The following is a 20,682-nucleotide window of genomic DNA, read 5'->3' on the forward strand; positions in this document are numbered from 1 at the left end:
GTGTCTGTGTGGGTGTGTCTTTGTGTGCGTCTTTCTGTGTGTATTTCCAGTGGCTGGGCATCTCTGTCCACTCCTGCCGTTTGATTTTCGCTGGCCTCACTACTTCCAGTTCCCCCCCCTGCCCCCAGACCCCCAGCCTGCTGCTGGTGTCCTGCCTCACCTCGCTGTGTCTCAGCACTTTACGGCTCCCAGCGGTGGAAACACGACCAGAAGAGAAGGATCAGTCGGTATTCGCAGAGGCAGGCACAATCAAAGAGCACCGTCATCCATTATGGATCCACAGAGCCAGGTCCCTAAAGGACCCGGGAGAGGGGAGGAGGGGGGGAGAGAGAGAGAGAGAGAGAGGGGGGGAAGGGGGAGAGAGGGAGAGGGAGGGGGAGAGGGAGAGGGGAAGAGGGGAAAGAGGGAGAGGATAGAGAGGGTAGGGTAAGAGTAGAGAGGGGAGGGAAAGAGAGAGAGAGAGGATAAAGAGGGTATGGAAAGAAAGAGAGAGACAGAGGCGAGGGTAAGAGTAGAGAGGAGAGAGAGAGAGAGAGAGAGAGAGAGAGAGAGAGAGGGAGAGAGGGAGGGAGGGAGGGAGGGAGGGAGGGAGGGAGGGAGGGGAAGGATGGATAGAGAGAGCAGATAAAAAGTAAACTGAGAAAGAGCAGGGAGGGACAGAGTACAGAGAGGACAGAACGAGTAGAGAGAGAGAGAGAGAGAGAGGGGAAGGAGTGAGCACACTGCTGCTGTTTGTTTGTGTCTCGGAATACGCAGTGTGATCCCCCCCCTAAACATGCCCTGACCTGCCTGCAGTATGGCGGGCGCTGCCTTGGCCCGCTAACCCAGTTCGGAGTGGCTCTGTGATGGATCTCTTTTTCCACTCGTCCTGCAGCCCGCTGCGCGGCCGTGACCTTCCCCCACCCTTGCCCCCCCCCCCACGTTCCTTGTGCATCATTATCCCCAGCCACAACAGCTGTGCGGACCCCTCCCTACACACACGCACACACACAGAGTCTCACCACACGCTCACTCACACACACACACACACGTACACACACACGCGTACATAGGTACACACACACACGTACACACACACTAAAATGTGCACACACACACACACTAAAACGCACATGCTCCAGCCCAACACTGCCCTCCCCCACCCCGAATGGCCTTGGCACTGTTGCTGTCGCATGCCAACTCAACAACAACATAGAGCACCACATTGTGTTGTACTGTATTAGCTGTGTCGTCCTCACTCTCTCTGATACGTGTGTGTGTGTGTGTGTTTGGCACAGGAGATGGAGGCTGACGACAGCGGGCTGGGCCAGGGCCCGACCCAGGGGGAGGTGAGCGGCAGCTGGGACGTCAGCACCGAGCGGCTGGCCAGCACCGTGGGGAAGCTCTGCAAGACGGAGTCCCAGAACCACATGTCTCCCAGGTAGCGCCCATGACGCCCTCCCCTCTGGCCCCGTTGGCCGCTACACGTGGAGGTTCAGTTATATAGAGACGAAGAGGGATGACTGCGGAGTCCTGTTTGGTTTTTAATCCAGAGCCGAGCTGGCAGATGGATGTTAATTTAATATCGTTATTGTATTACACATGAGCTTAACAAACTTTACAGAAGAGGATAGTCGTCTATGTATTGTTTGTTGGCAGATTCTGCTTTTCTACGTTTGCCTGACGTTGTTCGTTCCAGGGTTGCTTACTGTGGCTGTTTTTTTATTTGTTTGTTCGGACAGCTTGTCAAGATGGAGCAGAATAACTTGTATTTGCGGTAGTTCTGTGTCGTAGAACTCTGCTTCCATTATGCATCTTGCACAGAGTAAGCAAACGGCCGCGGTAGGCAATGGCTTCTACTGAACCCCCCCCCCCCTCCCTGTGTGAGTCTGGTTCCTGCGTCCTGTCTCCTGGCTCTGCTGTCCTGTCCGTCTGTCCTGTCCGTCTGTCCTGGCTCTGCTGTCCTGTCGGTCGGTCCTGACTCTGCTCTCCTGTCCGTCTGTCCTGTCTCTGTCGTCCCGCTCGGATCCGACTCTGCTGTCCTGTCTGTCTGTCTGTCCTGTCTCTATCCTGACTCTGCTGTCCTCTCCCGTCTGTCTGTCCTGTATCTGTCCTTCCGGTCGCTGGTGCTGCCGCTCAGCAAGGCGGAGAACAAGCTGCAGCGTCGTCCGCGCAGCACCTCCATGAAGGACCGGCAGAACTCCAAGGCCCAGAGCGACCGCACCAGCAGCATGGAGAGCGAGTGCTCCCCGGACTCCCGGCTCGGAGCGCAGGTACCACGCTGAGCCCCGGAACAGGCTCTTGGCCAATGCTACTCCACTGTTCGGAGTAGCGCACACACACACACACACACACACAGACACAGGTGTGTGTCTGTGTGTGTGTGTGTCTGTGTGTGTGGCGTTACAGGGTTGTGTGTGTGTGTGTGTGTGCGTCTGTGTGTGTGTGTTTCTGTGTTTGTGGCATTAAAGGGTTTTGTCTGTGTGTGGCGTTAAGGGGTTGTGTGTGTGAGTGTGTCTGTCATCAGCGGTTGTGTGTGCGTGTATGTGTGTTGTCAGCAGTGTTAATTTTGTCAGCTATTTTAGAATTAGTCTTAGTCGTCTTTAGACGAAAATGCTTATTAGTTTTAGTCACATTTTAGTCATTGTTTTCCTTCGTAGTTTAGTTTTTGTCGAGCATACAAGTCCTTACAATTTAGTCAACTTTTAGGCATTACTTTTAGTCAAAATGTTTTCTCTTTGAAACTAATTAAATTAGGCTAACCCCTGATATATGGCCACCTGCTAAGTAGTTCCAGTCAAATAGAGTACTAATGTGAAAATGTCACATAGTCCTGGCAACCGGATTTTCAGTTCTAAACAACCGAACGAGAGATGGCGTTTTCCATTGCTTCCATGTGTTGTTTCTTTGAAAATGAAAATAAATCAATTTCAGGAGGTGAAAATCACTACCAATCTAAACATGTCGAGGCGTTCATGTATTCCCCTGGGGTATTAAAAGGAAAAGTTTGTACGTTTTCTTTTTTTTTTTTTTCTATGAAGACAATCTATTCTTAATATTACTTACATTATTGGTAAAGCAAACTCGCAAATCAAATCGCAAAAAAATCGTTCCTTTTCAATAAAAGGTTAGTGTGAAAAAGGATTTCCCCTTATTCATTTGGTTTGTGTAGAAACGGGACGTCACACTTTATTACTCTATTGTCTGTTCAGCCTTCAAAACGAGAGCTGGTAAATTGGGAAAAATGCAAACTGTAATCAGAAAAAGCTGTTATATGCTATAGACCCTATAGTATCTCTGGTATAAAGGCTGGGACGAGTTTCAAAGTACACCTTTTGTTGACTTGAAAATATAGACCGTCGCGATTCCCATTGAAACGACGATGATTCGTCTGCAAAACGAGAGCTGGTAAATTGTGAAAAATGCAAACTGTAATCAGACAAGGTGGTTATATGCTATAGACCCTAGAGTATCTGTGGTATAAAGGCTGGGACGAATTTCTAATTAAATATAAATAAATAAATATGTTGAGTTGGCAATAAATATGTACAATGCATAACGTTAGCTCATAGCTGGGTGGACTATACCTCCTGTTACCAAGTCGTAGCTGAGGTCCGTCTTTTTGTTCCCTCCTCCTTTACTGGAGGAGTGAACATTGTTTGCGTTGCATAAGAACCTTACGGGAGGGTAATGATTGGAAAATATCATGCATTTTGAATGTCCAAATAGCACACCACTAACATTTTTGTCCTCTCTCGTCTCGTCAACGAAAACGGGACTTTCATTTCGTCATAGTTTTTATTATCAACGATCTATTTTTAGCTTGTCAACGTCTCATCTTGGAAATAAGGTCGTTGACGAAGAACTTTTGTCATATTTTTCGTTACCGAAATTAACGCTGGTTGTCAGGGAGTGCGTGTGTGTGTTTGTGAGTTGTCAGGGAGTGTGTGTGTTTGTGTGTGTCCTCAGTGTGTTTACGTGAGTTCATGTGCGGTTGCGTGTGTGTGCGCGAGCTTGCCTGTCGTCGGGGGCGACGCGGAGCCCATGTGCAGGCCTCTGCATGTTCTCATTCCTGCTGTAATGTGGTAATCGCGCCCGCAGGTCCCCAGGAAGTCTGTGTACGACCAGCTGAACCAGATCCTCATCTCTGACGAGCGCTTACCCGAGAGCATCATCCTCATCAACACCATGGAGTGGCAAGGCCAGGTGTGTAGTCATGCGTGTGTCAGTCTGTGTGAGTCGGCGGTGGTGTGGGCTTGTGTGTGGGAACGGGTACTTTTTTAATTTGTAGGGACTAGGATGTCAATTCCTCTTCCTACCTGACAGAAATATCAGCTTTTACTGCTATACGATGGGTTTAGGCACTGTAGCCTAAAGACAGGAATGCTTTGGTGATTTGATGTGTGTGATTCATCATTACAGTATGAATAAAGGTGGCTCCACGCCCACCACTGTGTGTGTGTGTGTGTGTGTGTGTGTGTGTGTGTGTGTGTGTGTGTGTGTGTGTGTGTGTGTGTGTGTGTGTGTGTGTGTGTGTGTGTGTGTGTGTGTGTGTGTGTGTGTGTGTGTGTGTGTGTGTGTATGTGTGACGTGTTCCTCTCTGTGTGTCCCAGTATGTAGCCGAGGTGCTGCATGGGCACGGCCAGCCAATCGTGTCCACCTGCTCTGCTGCAGACGTCCAGGCTGCCTTCAACACCATCGTCACACGCATACAGAGATTGTGAGGCCCTCGCGCACGCACGCACGCACGCGCACGCACGCACGTGTACGTTCATGTGTGGATGGAGGTGTGCCTGTCTGTGGGTGTGTGTGTGTGTGTGTGTGCGTGCGTGTGCTGGTTTGTGTGTGTGTGATGGTCTGTGTGGGTGCTACAGAACTTTCCAACATTGAGCAACATCCTGGCTCCTAGCCAGCAGTGCCGTACTACTATCACCTAGTAATAGTAGTCGTGTTGTGACCTGTTACCTAGACCCAGTATGGGCTCCGTTGCTCGATCAGATCCAACAATAAAGACATTTACTCCAGACCGGAGCGTTGTCCTGAGGCTGTAGGTCTGTGTCTCTGGACTGCAGCACTTCTTATTTCATTGTCATTTAAAAAGCATTGAGTTCCGGACCTCCGCTTTTCCTGGATTGATTGCTTTCTGATTGTTGTCTGTCCCAGCTGCGACCATCTGCTGAGATTGGCAGAGGAGGCCGCAGCTCAGACTGGAAGTCCCCGTCTCAGCCAATGTCACCCCCCTTCCTCTGTCCAACCCAGTGTCACCTCCTCTTCCTCTGTCCAACCCAGTGTCACCTCCTCTTCCTCTGTCAAACCCAGTGTCACCTCCTCTTCCTCTGTCAAACCCAGTGTCGCCTCCTCTTCCTCTGTCAAACCCAGTGTCACCCCCTTCCTCTTTCCCGTCTCCTGTCAATCCAAGCCTAGTGGCTTTTCTCCAATCACATGGCCGCTCTCCAGTATAAAGCCACGCCCCCCTCAAAGCGATACAGTTTTAACGCATCATATTGTTGTTGTGTAACGAGATGTTTTGGCATGTTGGTTATATAAAGCCATGATGAGGATTAAACCTTCCTCTTAATGATTCTCCTTTGTAACTGATCTGAACACGTTCTCCAGAACTAGAGTGTGTGTGTGTGTGTGTGTGCGTGTGTGTGTGTGTGTGTGTGTGTGTGTGTGTGTGTGTGTGTGTGTGTGTGTGTGTGTGTGTGCCCACTGGCAGTCAATGGTTGGAGCTATAAGCCTGCCTCCGCTTTAAGACTGCAGCTTTCACACTGTCTGTCGCTCGTCATTTCCTTCTCACACATTCTCTGCTCTCGCGCTCGGTTGTCATTCTGGCAAGTTGCAACTCGAACACCTACCCTGGCTTAATCTCCCTTTCTTTTTGTCTCTGTTTCTCTCGCCCTCTCTCTTGGCCTCTCTCTTGGCCTCTCTCTTGGCCTCTCTCTCGCCCTCTCTCTCGCCCTCTCTCTCGCCCTCTCTCTCTCATTCTCTCTCTCATTCTCTCATTCTCTCTCTCATTCTCTCATTCTCTCTCTCATTCTCTCTCTCTCTCATTCTCTCTCTCTCTCTCTCTCTCTCGCGCTCTCGCTCTCGCTCTCGCTCTCTCCCCTCTCCCTCCCTCCCCCCTGTGCAGCTGTAACTGCAACGCCCAGATGCCTCCCACCATCAAGGTGGCGGTGGCGGGGGACCAGTGCTACCTGAGCACCATCCTGCGCTTCTTTGTGGAGCAGCTGGCCAACAAGACCCCCGACTGGCTCAGCTACATTCGCTTCCTGGTCATCCCCATCGGTGAGGTTACCATGGTGACGGAGATGACGTGACAAACGTAAAATAAATATAAAAAGATAATAATAATAAAAAAATAACAATATAAAACAATATAACGAATAATATAAAATGAAAACATTTATTTATTATTTTTATAAATGAAATAAATCTATAAAAGAATCGTAAACAATATCAAGAAAAAAACAATGTAAATTTGATATAATTTGATAATAAAAAATTCAATATATTTTTATATTACAAGCCTCCAAGCATTCTGGCCAATGTCCACATTGTACTCATCTCTTGTGGGTGTGGTAGGCAGTGGTGCTCCATACTTATTGGCTCCCTGTGTTCCCCAACAGGTTCCCATCCCCTGGCTAAGTACATGGCGTCGTTCGACAGCCGCTTCAACACCATCTTCATGGACACGGCCTGGAGGGACCTGTTCTGCAGGACAGAGCGGCCCACTTTAGGTCAGGAGTCACACCGTGTGTGTCTTGTGTCCAGGTCTTAAGGGCAGCCGGCGGGTACTGGACTTTATTCCTGTGAAAATGATCATTGATCGCTTCTCGTTTGAAGTTTGAGAGCGATGCTGTTCGCCCGTTGGCGGCGGGCGTGCGTGCTACGGGACACATAGCCAGAGGAGCTGCCTTGGGTTAGACCTGTTGGACCACATCGTCGCTGGAGCAAATCATTTTAATTGACCTAATGCCAAATTGGCTGCACTGGCGGTTCACAGCTCTCCTCGATTCCTCTCCCCCTTCTTGTCTCACAAACAAACAAACAAAAAAACACTTACACACTCACACTCTCACACACACACACACACTCACACTCACACACACCCACTCACGGGCACAGGCGAGACTTTGATCCAAGCTGGCTCCTCTTGGTTCGTGTCGGTTCCCATCCCTACAGCCAGCCCCACCAGGCCCCCCCCTCCCACTTGCCCGGCCGCCCTCCTCCTCCTCCGTGGTTTTACTCCTTCTTAATTTGCTCGATAACTTACCACGGAGTGAGGAGACGGTTTGCGAGTAACGTCTCTCTGTCTCGCTCGCATTCTCCCAGCGGGGGGCTGCCAGGCGAGGAGGGGAGCTGTGGCAACATGAGAAGGGTTCTGAGTGCTCACTGGGTCTTCACTAGCGCCCGGCCTTTAGCTGTTCTCCAGACAGGGCGAGCGATGGGAACGCTCCGGGGGGTGGGGGGGGGGGGTGGGGGCTGTTGGCCCAGGGAGCCATCCTCAAAACCCTGCCGCCCTGCCAGTCGAACAGAGCCCGGCCAAGTTGGACCACGACGTACCCATGCAAACGCAAGCGGCAAACACAAGCACACACAGACAGACGCACACACACACACGTATACACAAACACATATACACGTACGCACGCGCACATGCACACATATACACACACGCACGCAGACACAGACAAAGACGCAGACACGCGCACACAGACACGCGTATGCGCAGACACACATACACACCACCACAAACACATATACACAAACACACATCCACATCCACACATACACGCACACACAAAAAATTGGTCTGTTTCCACTCAGTGTGATATTTCCCCAAACTGACAAACATTCATCGGCTCCGCATGCCGGACCCAATTCTTCCCATGTTCATGACATTCTACATGCATCACCCACGCCCCTGCTCCATCACGGCCCCCCCATTCTGCAAAACGGGAATTATTTATGTGCACACAATCCTCCAGCGACCTATATGCAAGTATGGCCTTTAAAAAGTATTCATTTGCATCTTGTTTCGCTCTAGTTGGGCAGCCTCTGGCAGGCACACACTCTCTTCTGCTCTGTGTGTCTGTCTCTCTTCTGCTGTGTGTCTCTCTCCTGCTGTCTCTCTCTCTCTCTCCTGCTATGTGTCTCTCTCTTCTGCTCTGTGTTCCTCTTTCTGCTGCTCTGTCTGTCTCTCTCTCTCTCTCTCTCTCTCTCTCTCTCTCTCTCTCTCTCTCTCTCTCTCTCTCTCTCTCTCTCTCTCTCTCTCTCTCTCTCTCTCTCTCTCTCTCTCTCTCTCTCTCTCTCTCTCTCTCTCTCTCTCTCTCTCTCTCTCTCTCTCTCTCTCTCTCTCTCTCTCTCTGTGTCCTGCTATGTGTCTCTCTCTCTCCTGCTCTGTGTCTCTCTTTCTTCTGCTCTGTCTGTATGTATCTTGTCTCTCTCTCCTCTGCTCTATGTCTCTCTCTCTCCTGCTCTGTGTCCCTCTCCTCCCGGAGACCACTCGGCTAAAGGCTTTGGTACACGTTGTATCCTCACGTCCTGGGTTCCTGTGTCCGTCTGTGCAGATAACCTTGACGTGGCGGGGCGCGTGGGCCAGTACCTGGCCGGCGCCAACGTCTCCCACCAGTTCCCCATCTCAGAAGCCATGCTCACCTACAAACAGAAGAGGTAAATGTTTAAAATGCCACCTTTATCACAACCAGACTGAGCAGCATTCGATGTCTTGCTATGTCTCTTGCTCCTGTTCAGTGTGAGCTGTGTGCTGGTCGCTCTGCGAGCACGGTCTTTGTGAATGCTGTGTCGTCTCGGGACTTTGTCCGGTTGCGTTTTCTTATTTTTTTTTGTGAGATTAAAGCAAATGGCCGATGAGGGCCAGACCCGGCGCGTAAATGACCTGATTAACGGCTGCAACGCATGCTTAGGGAGTGCATGTGGGCCAAGCAGCTATGGGCACAGTTGCATGCAAAGTGTGTCCCAGCAAAACGCACAACCACACGCTCAGACACACCCACACACACTCAGACACCCCCCCCACACAGACACACAGACACACGCACACACATGATTTCATTTTATACTAGGCAGGAAAGTAAGAAAACAATAGTTTTTGGATTTGCAACTTTACAGCCTGAGGCGACTGAATCAATACAACGAGAGCAATTACTTATTTTAACGCTGTTGCATTCCTTCTCCCCCCCCCCCCCTCCTTGTCCCACCCCCTTTGGTTTGCACTCAAGGAAGAGAAGTTTGTATTTTGATTTTTACATCAGGTATCTGAACCGGCTCTTGTTTTTCACTTTTGAGTTTTCTTTTTCTTCTCCACCCTCCTGATTTTTCTCTGATGGTCCATGGCGTGATGCCTCCCCCCCCCCCCCCCCCCCCCCCCCCCCCTTGCTGTGTGTCTGCCACATGTCCACCTCTCCGTCACGTCCACTACTCACGTGTCTCTAACCACTCGACGCCCCCATGCACTCCGTCCCTTGGCCTGCTGTGTCCTCAGAGTCTAACCGTGTGTCCAGTCCTGTGTGGTGGTGTTGCCGTGACGATATGATGCCTAACAACCTAACTGAAACATTATGTCGGTTTGCCTTTTGAGTGGTTATAAATTATAAACCCTGTCTATCTTTTTTAAGCCAATTGCAATTTCACAGAATGATCCAAATGTTACTCTAATAGACGTGTTTTGCTGGCTATTTAGATTTAACTAATCTGAACAACATGAGTGTTGATTTCCCTTCCAGCATCATTCAGAATTAATTAAGCTTAATATTTCCGTAGCTTACATTGACTTAGATGTAACCATAACAACACAACACTTTCTCTTTCTAAATTTGATGCAATATTTGCAATAATATACCCTCTAATGAACCCTTCTAATAATCTTCAAGTGTAATTCTATCTAATCGTTTTTTCCAACGCAGAAGCAGAAATCGTGCATAACTTGATTTTAAGCAGCACATGAATCCGATTGCTATTGGATCTAGGCTCTGCGTCGTCTGAGAAGACAACGATATGATTGCTACAGCAATACAGGAATCCTCAGAGAGGCCAGGACAACCTGCGTTGTCTTCCCCATCATCCTTTAAACCAAATCAAATCCAAGAGGCCGAGAGCTGTTTAACGTTCCCAGCCTCCACCAACGGCCCGACCCGATTCACCGACGACGGAATTCCCGAACATTCCGAAACCCCGCAGCTCTGTTCCGCCCCCCTCCCTATAAAGCTGGCCCCCTCTATCATCTATTTATACACTTATCAATTTATTGTGGTTGTAAGGAGCAATACCCCCCCCCCCCCCCCCCCCTTCCATTCATCTCATCATAGCGTGACCCCCCTCCCAACCCGCCCCCTTCCTCTAACCCCAGCTCCCCCCCCAGGAACGTCAGCACAGCCATTCCACTCAGCCAGCCATGTTCCATCCCCGCTGCGATGGGACATGGGGTCTTGGCTCCCACCTGGGGCTGCCCCCCCCCCCCCCCCCTCCCCCCCTCCCCCGGGACCATTGAGTGTTCTTGTGCGTGTCCCTGGGTTTTCGGGAGTTGTCATTGTAGCACTCTCGTGGTGGAACTGCTGTACTCACACCCATGCTGTTCTCTCTCTCTCTCTCTCTCTCTCGCTCTCGCTCTCTCGCTCTCTCGCTCTATTTGTCCACAGCCCCGATGAGGACTCCTGCCAGAAATTCGTGCCATTTATTGGGGTATGATATGTTTTCTTTTATTTCTTAAAGCGAGGGTAGGCAATTTAGAGCAAGCCTGAGTAAGCTAGATTTTGAAAGTATCCTGCTTACAACATCCCAACCCCACCCTTCGGGACTCCCTCCAAAGCCACTCCCACAACACACGTGATAGGCTCACTAGCTTTCGCACTAGGTCTGCCTGACTCGCTAGCTTTAGCATTAGGTCTGCCTAGCTCGCTAGCTTAAGCACTAGGTCAGCCTAGCCTCATGGAAGACTCAATTCAAGTGCAGTGAGGGCACGGGCAGAGTGCGCACAGGTAACCGGGTTGGTAGGTTTGACGGACAGGGAGGCCATCCAATCATTTCATTCAGGCCGAAAGAAATGATTAGACGGGCTCATTACAGGCCTGCGACACCAGGATTGTTTCCTTTTTTTGTCAGAGCATTTGATTTAATGATTGCTGTCGCGATGTCTAGAGAATTTCAATAAATACAACAAAAAATAAATTGCCAACCCTGGCTTTAACTGGTGGGGCGTGGGCACAGACTAGTAATTATAATTAGTGTCTACCTTTATCGTTGAAAGGTTAAAATGTGCAATGTCCACGCAAACAACCAGATGCAGCATCCCCAACGATACCGCTGTCATGAATGTGGTCATCAAAAGGAGTTCTAAGTGGATGCATGTCGTTTAGGTGGGAGTTCTAAAAAAAAAGGGGCTGGTATTCGTAACATGAATGTTCGTCCTGGTAACACGCTGGCGTTGTTTATGTCGCCCCTCAGGTGGTGAAGGTCGGGATCGTGGAGCACAGTCTCTCCACCTCAGGTGAGCCGGTCACGGAGGAGGTGGTCGGATGAGGTTACTCACCGCTGGGGGTGCAGGTGTCACCATTGTTCTCTGTCTCGCTCTCCGACGCCAGTGACTGTACAGAACGTCATGTGACCGCCACGTGTTTAGACACAGGCAGATTAAGATGAGACGCACGTATGTGTGGATCACAGTTTCCACACTCGTGGGAATCCTTACGTCGTTAAATCAATCCACAGCCTTGGGTGGGGTTTGGATCATAAATTATGTTTATTATTATGACAGTTCATTTAATTGCCTCTAGAGACAGGGATGTATCACGAGGCTACAGGGTAGCGGTATTTGCATATGTATTAACTTTGAAAACCAACTAGTGACAAAGTTAACGGTTCGGTTAAGCAGCTGAACTGAACCAATCAAATGGCGACAATAGTTCATACAAAGTGGTCATTAAAGTGGGTCTTAGGGGAGGAAACGCAGAGGTCTGGGAAGTGATTTGTTTTAGCATTTTTATTCATGAAGACGCATTACGTTAGACAGGAAGGTATGGGAGAGAGAGAGGGGAGGACATCGAACCCGGGTCGCTGCCGTAAGAACAGAGAGCATTTATGGTACGCGCCCACGAAGTGTTGTTTATCTAAAGGCGATGGGGTTCCCTTCATGAATGACGTGCTCCCCGCTCCGCAGTGGACTCTGACGACGCCATGGTGGTGAACCCGGGCATCCTGTCGTCGCCCACGCCGCCCGCGCCCGGCTCGTACGGCAAGGAGATCGGCAACACGCCGCCGCAGTCCCCCTCCGTGTCCACCGCCCTCTCCGGAGCTGGGTGGGTACCGCCTCGGTCGCCGTGACGACAAACGAGGGGCTGCTCCATTATAGAAAAACTATGATCACGATTATTTTGGTCAATATTGAAGTCAAGATTATTCATATGATTATTTTTTGAATAATCATAGAATGAAAAAGTGATGAATTTATGCAGCATTTCTCTCCAAAAAGCACTTTGTAACTGTCTGAGAACATTGAAATTTCGTTCACTTAGAAAATATTGTACAAATATGTATCCAGCTGTTCCGCCATTTCTATAAAACATTTAATTAATTAATAATAAATAAATAATAATAAAATAATACATTTAAACTAAATTGTATTAGTTTGGAGATCGTTTGACACTCGATTGACACTGCTTTCGAAATAGCGATCAAATTTCTACTAATCGCACAGCCCTACGACCAAACCCCTCAGGAGACGAGGCCCCAGCGAGTTACTACTGTAGCCGTTTCGTAACGCTACGAGTGCGTCGGTAGCGTTCAGCAGACGCCTCGGTCCGACGCGACGGGCCCCGACTCGTCGTTGAGGAGCAGGGTGTGGGTGCTGGGTGTGTTGCTCCAGGAGGACGGCCGTCGACCGCCGCCAGCCTGACTGAACTGCTCGTAACCCGCTTGACATTTCAATCAAACTCAACAGCATTCCTCACATTTGCTTGGAGTTGGCTCGTTCGTGTGCTGTGTCTGTAGGCGTGATCCCTCCCCTAAATGCCAGTCAGCATGGCACCTTTTGATAGGAATAGGATCTCTCGTATATATCTCGATAGGCTATTTATATTAAATGTGTGTAATAAGAATAATTTTGCCCTTGATCACATGGTCGTAGAAGATGGTTGCATGTTTGCTTGATTTTCAAGTATTCATTAATGTGTGTGTGTGTGTGTGTGTGTGTCTGTGTGTGTGTGTGTGTGTGTGTGTGTGTGTGTGTGTGTGTGTGTGTGTGTGTGTGTGTGCGTGTGCGCTCCAGTTCTCCGTGCTCGGGCGGCGAGGTGATGGGGCTGCAGGTGGACTACTGGACGTGGCAGGGCCCGGAGAAGAAGAAGGAGGGCGAGAAGAGGGACGTGGGCCTGAAGAACACGCTGAAGAGCAACTTCCGCTCGCTACAGGTCAGCCGTCTGCCCTGCGGGGGCGAGCTCACCCCCCCGCCCAGCATGGCCATGACCGTGGTCACCAAGGAGAAGAACAAGAAAGGTGGGTGTTTGTCTGTCTGTGGCTGTGCGAGAGATGAAAACAGATAATCCAATGTGTGTTTGTGTAACTTGGGAAAAAAACGTGTTATTATAAGACTACTTCCTTTACTGGATTCAAGTCTCGTAACTCTGGATAGTACAGCTATTGAAAAGAAGAGCATTCAGCAAACTAGAAATAGTTTGGTAGTTATTAATAGGTTGTGTGTGTGTGTGTGTGTGTGTGTGTGTCTGTGTGTAAAACTGATAAAAACACATAATCCAGTGTGTGTGTGTCTGTAAGAGCAGATGTAATTGCAAACCCAAAGCAACGATTAGTAGGATCAGGAAATGGGAATTGTATAAAATGGGAGAAAAACATGTTGTTATAACGTTATTTCGTTTACTGGATTCGTGTCTCGTAACTCTAGCTTTTGCAAAGAAGAGCAATTAGCAAACCCGAAGTGTGTGTGTGTGTGTGTGTGTGTGTGTGTGTGTGTGTGTGTGTGTGTGTGTGTGTGTGTGTGTGTGTGTGTGTGTGTGTGTGTGTGTGTGTGTGTGTGTGTGTGTGTGTGTGTGTGATTTAAGAGATTTTCTGGAGTTTGCTTGAGGTTTTGTTCCTGACCATAATCTCCATAAAGTGTGTTGCCAGTGCATATAAGCGGCTATATTGCTGGTAACAGAGAGACCTGGGTCAGGCTTGTTTGTTGTTGCTCGGTCAGCCTGTACCTCATGATGACCTTTCTTCCTCCACAGTGATTTTCCTCAGCAAGAAGCCCAAGGAGAAAGAGCTGGACTCTAAGAGCCAAGTGATCGATGGCATCAGCAGGCTGATCTGCACTGCCAAGCACCAGCACACCATGCTGAGAGGTAACAAACACACGCGCACACACATGCACACCAACGCGCACGCGCACACACCCACGCACCAAACACAAACCAAAACACACACACCGAAACACACACCAAAAAACACAAACACACACACACCAAAACACATGCACAAGTACACCAAAACATGTACACACACACACACACACACACCAAACACACACACCCACACCAAGACACACACAGACACACACAGACCCGTACAGACCAATGCACAACCATAATAAAGTAATGAGCGCAAGAAACGCAATTGAAATGCTCTGCTGCCATCAAGTGGCAGAGCGAGGTATAGAATAGAATAGAATAGAATAGAAAGCCTTTTATTGTCATTACCAATGATGTATGACCAAGGGCTCACTGTGAGTCTTTATTTCGATGATATCATCGCCACACCGTGTATACAGATACATTGTTTGGAGTCCCAACCTATTTAACCCTGTGTCATATAACCGACCCAACGTTAATTTCCTCCGTGCAGTTTCTATCGACGGCGTGGAGTGGAACGACGTCAAGTTCTTCCAGCTGGCCGCCCAGTGGCCCACCCACGTCAAGCACTTCCCCGTGGGCATCTTCGGCTACACCAAGCCCATGTGACCCCGGGCCGCCCCCCCATCGCCCCCCGGCCCTTGTCCCTCCCGACCACGCCGGACCCTCCTCTGCACTTGTGTCCCCCCTGGAAGAGCTCCCGGGGGCTGGGGGTGAAGCGTCCCCCCCCCCCCCCCCCCCCCCCCCCCAGTTGTCCTGGCCGCTCTAGTTTTCCTGTGGAAACCTTAACTGGCTCACACACACCCCCACCGCCCCCAACGCGCGCGCTCAGCCCGCCAGCAAGTTCCATGTCGTTGAGTTGCTGCGTTTAAACTTTCAATGTTGATGTTGTTGAGGTTGTTGCCGGTTTTTTCGTTTTTGTATATTTACACACTACAAAGAAATGAGAGAGCGAGAGAGAAAGGGAGAGCGAGAGAGAAAAAGAACAAGTATCTATTTTGTAAGATTTGTGCTGCCACCTTGGGAAACTATTTTGAGGTCTGAGAGAATCGCCACATTTCGATTTGACGGCAGCTGTGTTTGCACTTTGTTTATGTTAACATTTTATTATTTCTGTGAAATTCTCGTGCTATTGTTACTCTACAAAACGGAGGCGTGTGACAGTGATGTGCAGTGGTGCATATGAGATTGCTGGAGATTGTGTTTGTGTATGTTTATTGACGGTTGGAATATTGCTGTGAATCTAGATGGAATCCTTTCCCTTCTAATTAACTCAGTGTTCTGGTTTCTAATATAATTTTTCACACTAAAGCAAAAAAAAAAAAAAGGAAAAAAAAAAGATTTTATAGCGACAAACATACTACACTGTTTATTTCTTTCTGCCTTGTTGCTTTGAAGCATCCTGTTTACCTAACAAGCAAAACGATAACAATTGAAGTATTTGTATTCTAGATGGTAGCTATTATGAATGTAGCTATAACGCATTTGTACCACATATATACAGTGCATTAGCTCAGTGCTTTGTTCATCTATTTAAGCAACGCTCATGTTGGTGGTGTCTGGACTTGATTGGGAACAGGACAGCTGGTCTAGTCGAAGCAGGGTTGATCTGATGAACCACATAGTCCAACTCTTACAGCTGAATGCCAAATGTAAGAATCCCTTTTGTTCTGACATGTCATGTTCGGTTTGAAGGTTTTTGTTTTTGGGGTTAGAGTTCACTGATTCCCCTTGTGTTGACATCCGGCCTGCCCCTGTTTGTAAGGGGTAACTTGGGGTTCCTAACCACATGTTTGTGTGTTGTGTTTAGAAGATGCGTCGGCTCTCATTAGCATCACTTGGAAACCCCTCTTTGTGGATGTCCTGGTTCGGGACTTCTTGAGTAGATATGTGGTGATGTGCCAAAATCCAGTTGGTTTAGCGCTTTTGAATATACACTACACGGCTTGGTCTCGTCCCTGCAGGAATCCGCTTAAAGTATGGCGTTTCCCTAAATCTTTGTTTGCTTCAGCGAAGTGGCTCATATTGGTCCAAATAAAAAATTGCGACTTCTTACATCTTTTAAGTGTTCAAATGCTAAACGAGAACATCAAAATATAATAATCCCTATGTGGCTTGATATGGAAGTAGTGCAAAAAAATGTTAAATGTTATGTCGTTAAGACAAGTTACCCACTCAGTGTTGAATATGCCTATACTAAGAAATGTTTTGTTTTGGACTTTTTGGAAGTCTGACTTTAACGTGCGTTGGCAGCCGTGCGACGCACGACGCGATGGGATGAGCAGAGGGTTTAAGTCACTGCCTATGTGTGTCTGTGTAGGTGTGCTAAATATTTTATGGTACTCCCTGAAGTGTGTTAATTATGTGAACTATTTGCAATAGGAAACCTTTGAGAGATAGCAAAAAAGGGCCTTCTTGGTGATGAATTACCTGTTGTTGCTTTTTATATAAAGTGAAGACTTTCGAGCTTAAACAAGCTGTCTTTTATAGTATTGTATATAAACTATAGAAGATGTACTATTGTGAATTGCAAATTCCCCCCCCTCCTACTAAATTTAAAGCACAAATAATTAACCTTTATTTCTTCTGGAGGCCAAATGTATTTCAATAATTGTTTGATTTCTAAAATGCAAACACTAGTCCAATGTGTAATTTCTTGTAAATTTCTCGCCCACTGGGTAATGCACTTTTTGTGGTTGAATCCACCGTTCAGCTCCATTCAGAACACACTTGGGCTCGGAGGTCGTTGGAGGCTATGTCTGAATTATAAACCACTACCTTTCCGTCACCAGAAGGCATTTCTTTATCCGAGTGCAACAAGAGCCCTCTATAACCGGGGCTCAGCGTTCATGACGGGATAGAGCGCCTCCAAGTCTGACAAGTATTTTTTTTTCTTTTGCGCTTTCGTCTTTGCTACTTGATGTTAAAAGTAACTCTTATTCAACATCTACCGGCACATGTCTCCCTGTGACTGTACACTCGAGCTGTTCCATTTCTCTACTTTAATACCTATTCGCTAAATTCTCCAGAGATGACCCGGCCAGTGTCCATTCGTAAGCCCTGTGCTGTGATGTGCTAGCCAGGGCCGGAGAAGGCTGTAAAAGAGATGGCCCTTTAAAACGTCATAAAGAGAGCATACAGGTGTATTTCAATGACCTCCGTTACATTTTACCCTAGATTTAAAAAGGTAGCATGGGGGTGTTTTACAGGAATGGATCAGTGAGTTGGCTTTTCGGCTTTTACAGCAACTTTTTCACCAAACTTAAAGCACTGCAGTAAGCAAACTTTCAACATAACTTATGCATCATTTTCCCCTTAAGTGGTCCTACTCCATAGCCTGCCAAGCGCCACCTCATTGATCCTGGGATTTGAAATGCCACCCAAGTGTCTTTGCACAAACCCTATTTTAAATGACATGACAGTATTTTTAAATTTACCACTAAGAAAATATGGGTTACTCTTTGCATGTTTTACTATAGTTGTAAATACGTTTTGGATTTTTTTATATGGTTTTGTTTCTTTCCATGCTGTCACAAGCATTTGTGTTAAAATAAAGTTTTTAATCTTCTGTACAACCAGCATTTGGGGTTTTCATTTCCAGAGTCAAACACGTGGTTTTCCACTTTTATTGTGGCGTAATTGCTTAATAGATACAAAGACACTTCTCAGTCACACACAGCGAGAGCGAAGTCAGAGCCCTGTGCTCAAGCGGCTGAAATGGAGGGCAGGTTGACGTAGCTCTTCATGGGCGGCAGCGGTTTGATCTTGCGCCCGGCCCAGCCGCCCTTCCTCTTCCACAGGCCGCTGGACGGCCGGATGCCCAGCCAGCGGTTGCGGCCCGCCTTGCCGATGATCCTCTTGTTGTGGTCCACGTTGGAGACGCGACCCACCGTCACCATGCAGGTCTCCGCCACCTGAGCGCCAAAGCGGGGGTTTAGCGTTGGAACATTTACATTTAGGGCCTTGAGCAGACGCTTTTGTCCAAAGCGACTTAAAATAATGCAGAGTCTAGGGTGAACTCTGAACAAGAGGATAAGGAGAGTCGGGGGCCATGTGACGCTAACGTCCTCTCTGGCGGTTTAACAACGCTCACCTGGACCTGCTGTTTGGAGGGGAGCTGGACGATGGCCGTCCCGTTGACCTTACGCAGCAGGACTCCGCTGGTGCCTGAAGAAATAAACAAAAACACAAAATGTTAGCTTTCGTTAGGTATCAGATTAAATTACAGCATTTAAAATATGAAAGGGATGGGAACACGATTATATTACCTGCAGCACGAATATAAACTGATCCCGACCCCGGTCGTAACTCCAAGTTGTTCACCAGAGTGCCCACAGGAAGTGCGCCGAGCGGGTATGAATCGCCCTCGTTGGCGGAGACTGGAGGTGGTGAGATAGAATTGCAGATAAAGTCAATGATCAAAATACCTTCCTACCAGTCAACATTTGAAGAACAGGCCTAATTGTACACAGTGTAACTCTGATCCAACATGCGGGCCATGGAGAAGGCTGAACCCTGACCTGCCATTCGTCCGATGACTCCGGAGGTTTTGATGAGGTCTCCGACCTGCATGTTCTCCGTAGCGATGAGCCACCTCTTCCTGCTGCCCCCTGCCACCAGGGCAATGTCTGCAGACCTTTTCAGAGAAAGACATGATTGACCAGATGAATGAGGTCATCCATACAAAAAGGGAGCTGTGGTGTCGTTGAAATAGGTCTGTGACAACAACAGCAATAACAAGTATACTCACAAACCCAAAACTAGACTTTCAGTGAACCAGTCGTTCCTTACCTGCATGGATCATAGCGCACTTCTACAACTTTCTCGTCAAAGGCCTGGTCCTCCTTTCCCTCTTCAAAGCGCAGGCGCTGGAAGTCAACCCAGCGGTACCTCTGCTTGTGGCCCCCACCAATACCATGTGTCCGCACCTTGCCTGTGCAACAGGGGAAGTTAAAATACTTTGTGTTACACTGGAGAAGACAAACACAACTCTAATGCTATAAAATACATTTGTGAGATTGTTTATGCTATATTTCCACCATGGTCTTCTTCACCTGTGTGATCTCTGCCTCCGGTCTTTTTCATTCCAATGGGCTTGATGGTGTACTTATCCCGCTGTTTCCATTTCGTCTGGTTCTGGTCTAAAGACGCAGTTGTTAAAAATCCTCTGCATAGTTGTAAATTAGTACTGTGGCTCAGCGCTGGTAACGTAAGTTGGACGTCAGGTATCACTTTAGCCAGTGTCTGTGAAAAAGTAAGCGATTAAATCCAGATGGTTGCATATGCCAAAGAAACATGATTTGCAATCCACGTATTATGTACCTGCGATGACAACAGAGGTGTCTGTGAAAGAGACAGACTGCGCAGAGCCCGACTTAGACACGATAGAGCCATGGCTGTTTCCTGCACACAAGACTGTGGGACAGAAGGTAAACAGTATTGGTAGTGTGCATACAATAAGGTGTCAAGACAACTACAGGCCGGCTTGAAGACATTAAGCAAGTTGTATCTTTCTCAAAGATGCCTACAGATGTCTCCATCCTATTTGCTAGGTTGCATAGGATTCAGGACACACAGTTGAAATAGCATGGGTTGCGAGACAGTATATTTGGGGTGTTAGATAGGAAAACACAACGGGAACATACTCTTCTTACATACACACGTTGTTCCAACACACTCGGATAAAAGGGTGACCATGCCATAGATAAAGAAGGAATATTTGACCAACCTTAAAAGAGTCTCATCCTCGGTAAGCGCTGCTTGTCCTTCAATAACTGGCATGCCCGACTGTCGTAGAATGATGACGTAGATGGATTGGCGTCGCGTAAAGGCTGTTTATTTATTTTTATTAATCTTTTTAACCGTTAAAACACATGTTTTGTAGATTTTTATTTAGGATTATAATGACATATATAATAATTATAATAAATAAATAATTGTTATTTATTGAAGTGTATTGTTTACTTCACAGCGATTCAGACTCCTCTCGCCCCTTTGGCCTCTAGGGGGCGACAGTGCCTCTCCACCGGCTACAGAACAAACCATTGCATCACTGTCATAAACACACACAAGCACACAAACCATCAATAAACAAAAACATATTTCAAAGGAGAGTTAGGAAGGAAGAGGCAGCAATTGACCTCAGATACGAGCATTTTAACGGCCATGTGTTGGCATAACATCAGAATAATAAAAAAAGAATCTATCTTTTTAATTACAATTAAAAATTGATTTAAAAAATAATTATAAAAAAAGTTAAAGAGCCACCACAGTCTCGTGGAAGTTGCATCATGAAGTGTCGCCCTGTGGACGTATTAAACCAATGTCGGGACTCATCAATTTA

General features: G+C 47.8%; 2 protein-coding genes across 2 annotated transcripts in view; one reads left to right on the plus strand and one right to left on the minus strand.

Annotated features, from left to right (window-relative positions):
* LOC130404177 (phosphofurin acidic cluster sorting protein 2-like) overlaps positions 1-18,376 on the plus strand; it is a 51,268-nt gene extending 32,892 nt beyond the window's left edge. Inside the window, exons 12-24 of the mRNA XM_056608821.1 lie at positions 1,278-1,420; positions 2,120-2,252; positions 4,081-4,185; positions 4,593-4,699; positions 6,113-6,267; positions 6,609-6,719; positions 8,553-8,655; positions 10,641-10,683; positions 11,446-11,488; positions 12,158-12,296; positions 13,265-13,488; positions 14,220-14,333; positions 14,833-18,376. Coding sequence (XP_056464796.1) covers positions 1,278-1,420; positions 2,120-2,252; positions 4,081-4,185; positions 4,593-4,699; positions 6,113-6,267; positions 6,609-6,719; positions 8,553-8,655; positions 10,641-10,683; positions 11,446-11,488; positions 12,158-12,296; positions 13,265-13,488; positions 14,220-14,333; positions 14,833-14,948 — 1,536 coding nt within the window. The 3' untranslated portion in view covers positions 14,949-18,376. The remainder of the gene's footprint in view (positions 1-1,277; positions 1,421-2,119; positions 2,253-4,080; positions 4,186-4,592; positions 4,700-6,112; positions 6,268-6,608; positions 6,720-8,552; positions 8,656-10,640; positions 10,684-11,445; positions 11,489-12,157; positions 12,297-13,264; positions 13,489-14,219; positions 14,334-14,832) is intronic.
* On the minus strand, positions 17,910-20,145 carry mrpl2 (mitochondrial ribosomal protein L2). The gene is made up of 8 exons (XM_056608822.1): positions 20,068-20,145; positions 19,662-19,754; positions 19,394-19,583; positions 19,131-19,272; positions 18,860-18,975; positions 18,608-18,718; positions 18,433-18,506; positions 17,910-18,253 (listed from the first exon to the last, which is right to left on the minus strand). The coding sequence occupies exons 2-8, from the start codon at positions 19,731-19,733 to the stop codon at positions 18,044-18,046; spliced, it is 915 nt and encodes a 304-aa protein (XP_056464797.1). The 5' UTR covers positions 19,734-19,754; positions 20,068-20,145; the 3' UTR covers positions 17,910-18,043.
* Between the last annotated feature and the right edge of the window lie 537 nt (positions 20,146-20,682).

Source organism: Gadus chalcogrammus, chromosome 15 (genome assembly GCF_026213295.1).
Source record: "Gadus chalcogrammus isolate NIFS_2021 chromosome 15, NIFS_Gcha_1.0, whole genome shotgun sequence".
NCBI lineage: Eukaryota > Metazoa > Chordata > Actinopteri > Gadiformes > Gadidae > Gadus > Gadus chalcogrammus.